We start from the raw sequence: 2,758 nt of genomic DNA, 5'->3' as shown, positions 1-2,758 counted from the left end.
AAGAAAATAGTTTTGAAAAAATAAAAAATTAAAAAGTAATATTATAAGAAAAATAAAACGGTTCAAAATATGACTCATTAAATAGACATGATATTTAAATTAACATGATCAGTAAACCAAAATGAATAAGAAATTAATACAATATTTCTTATACTATTGAAATAATAAGAATTTTAAAAAGTAGTCATAGTAATGTATATATAAATAATAATTTATTTTATAAAAATATTTAATTTAAGAAACTTTATGAAAATAGAAAAATAATTATATAGTACCATTACTCAAAATAAATTTATGAAGACATTTTAGTTAATTAATAATAATATTGTAAATAATAATAATAATAATAATAATAATAATAATAAAGCCTTTACTAATTAAGCGAGAGTTTCTGCTAAAATCGATTGAAAAATCTCGACAACGCCATCCAATCATCTCGAGTTCTCTATGAATTTCTGGGGCTCGTGAATACGCGGATTGAGCGACGGAGCTCAGTCGGTGGGAGACATCACCAACGGTCGAGGCGTTCGGTGGTTTTCTTAGTCTCGCGCGAAGAGGAATCGCTCAAAACCATCATGGGCAAACATTACTTATTAATTAGTATAGAGTTATGTGCTTGTGTCACGTATTATTCCACACCTATACCTAATATATATATATAGCTACAGTATAGTTTTCTTGTCTATATATACCCTCACATACATTCAACTCTTCTCAATCTATATATGGATGGAAATTAATTTCCTTTATTATATTACAAGGAGAGTACTATAATTAATTAATATATATATGAGTGACTATTCAATGATTACATTTTTATTGTAACCATATGGTTACATTTTTTTTAACCTGTAATAGCAGGTTACTAATAGGTAGACTTTCTTTTTTTAGATTTAATTAATTATAATTAACTATTTTCTTAAAATAATTAATTAAATATTTAACAAGAACTTTTTTAGCAATTAATATTTATATTTAAATCCTTACTTGAATTATTTTAATAATTAAGCCATTTAATTATAATATTTACAATAAAATTTATTTTTTTTACAAAAATTAAACTTTTTTTGACACAAATTAAAATTCTCTTCTTATAATAAATTTTCAAATAATTAATTATTTTTAAATGATATTTAATTATTTTGTTACAATTATATGAACTAAGTATGAGGCCTCAAGCTAATCAATCGATAACAACCATTTTTTTTCTAAAAAATCCTTCAACTTATTTCATTTTTAACTTTTTAAATATTTAAATAAAAAAATTAAATAATTAAGTGTAATAATTTAAAATTAATATTACAAGTATAATAAAATTTAAATTATGAAATTATATGTGTATAATTTTAAATTATAAAAAGTTTTGCTATAAAATTTTAAATAATTTAAGTATAAAAAATAAATTGTTAAAACATCCTTATATAGTAATAAATTGTAAAAAATTAATTAATAATTATAATTAATTTAATTTTAAAATATAATTAATCTTAATTAAATTTTTATAAGGAAATAAATGATTAGGTCATTTTCAGGTTACAAGTTATTTATTATTTATTTTTATTTAATTTCCAAATTAATCACAACCATTTAATATTAATCCAATGGCTTAAAAAAATGTAACCATGATGGTTACAATAAAAATGTAACCACTGAAACCTCTTCCATATATATATATTCATCATCATCTTGTAAGTTGTAACAATAATACATACATGTCTTCGTCAAACTTTCATAATCACCATAACAATAATAATGGTAAGAAATTATCAGGAGTAAAATTGTTTGGTGTTGAAGTAAGTTTTAGTAGTACTAGCGATAGCCATGGTAAGCAGCCAGAGGCAGAGGCAGAGGCAGAGGCAGTGCATAATGGTGTACCAGTAATAGTAGTTCCCTTATATAACAATAATAATAATAATCATTATTACAGTACTAGTCATGATGTTAGGAGGAAATCATTAATGTCATCATCATCAGCAGCAGAAGCAGCACCATTGTATAGATTCAAGTGTGAGTACTGTAATCAAGGTTTTGTGAGTTCTCAAGCCTTAGGGGGTCATCAGAATGCCCACAAAAAGGAAAGGAAGTTAGGACTCAGGCCCCAATATCAATACTACTACGGGCGTCTCTTCAACTCACCATCAATTCATCACAAGCAGGTTCTTGTTCCTTCTTCTGAGTCAGCTTGTTCTTCAGGCAATGAGGGAGTTGGCCATGGTGATGATGATGATCTTGATCTTCAGCTAAGGCTTGGACCATCTGCTAATTAATAATTTCACTACATATTCACTATTACCATTATTGAAGTGAAAAATAATAATGTCGTTTTCATCCACTTTTAGCATATTACTCTTTTTATTTATATATAGAATATCTTGTACCTTTTTCTTATATATATTATTATTATTGATCATCAGAACCATCTTTATCCTCATTGCAAATGGATCTGAGGCACTGCATCTCTGCAGGTCCTAATAATATATATTCAACATTATTATATATTTATGTTATATATCCAAATAAATTGCTATAATAAAAACTTAAAAACTGATTTGAGCTAGGTATATTATATTAGAATATTTTTATTTATGGAAATTATTTTCTAATTAAGGAAATGATTTTCTATTTAAGGAAATAAATAAATAATTGATTTTCTGATAAATGAATATTTTATATTCATTAAATCTGGATAAAATCAATTATGTAATATTCTATATATGGTCAGATTTCTATATTCATTACCTGATTTGATCACCTGAAT

General features: G+C 24.6%; 1 protein-coding gene across 1 annotated transcript; it reads left to right on the top strand.

Annotated features, from left to right (window-relative positions):
* The first annotated feature begins 1,712 nt into the window (after positions 1–1,712).
* On the top strand, positions 1,713–2,267 carry LOC115696658 (uncharacterized). Its single transcript, XM_030623548.2, has one exon. The coding sequence runs from the start codon at positions 1,713–1,715 to the stop codon at positions 2,265–2,267; it is 555 nt and encodes a 184-aa protein (XP_030479408.2).
* Positions 2,268–2,758: the final 491 nt, after the last annotated feature.

The sequence above is a fragment of the Cannabis sativa genome, chromosome 9 (assembly GCF_029168945.1).
Source record: "Cannabis sativa cultivar Pink pepper isolate KNU-18-1 chromosome 9, ASM2916894v1, whole genome shotgun sequence".
Lineage (NCBI taxonomy): Eukaryota > Viridiplantae > Streptophyta > Magnoliopsida > Rosales > Cannabaceae > Cannabis > Cannabis sativa.
The sequence above is the reverse complement of the archived record's forward strand: the minus strand, read 5'-3'. Positions and strand labels throughout refer to the sequence as shown.

Excerpts from the sequence above, each read along its gene's own strand:
- LOC115696658 (XM_030623548.2), top strand. The coding sequence starts at position 1,713 with ATGTCTTCGTCAAACTTTCATAATCACCATAACAATAATAATGGTAAG.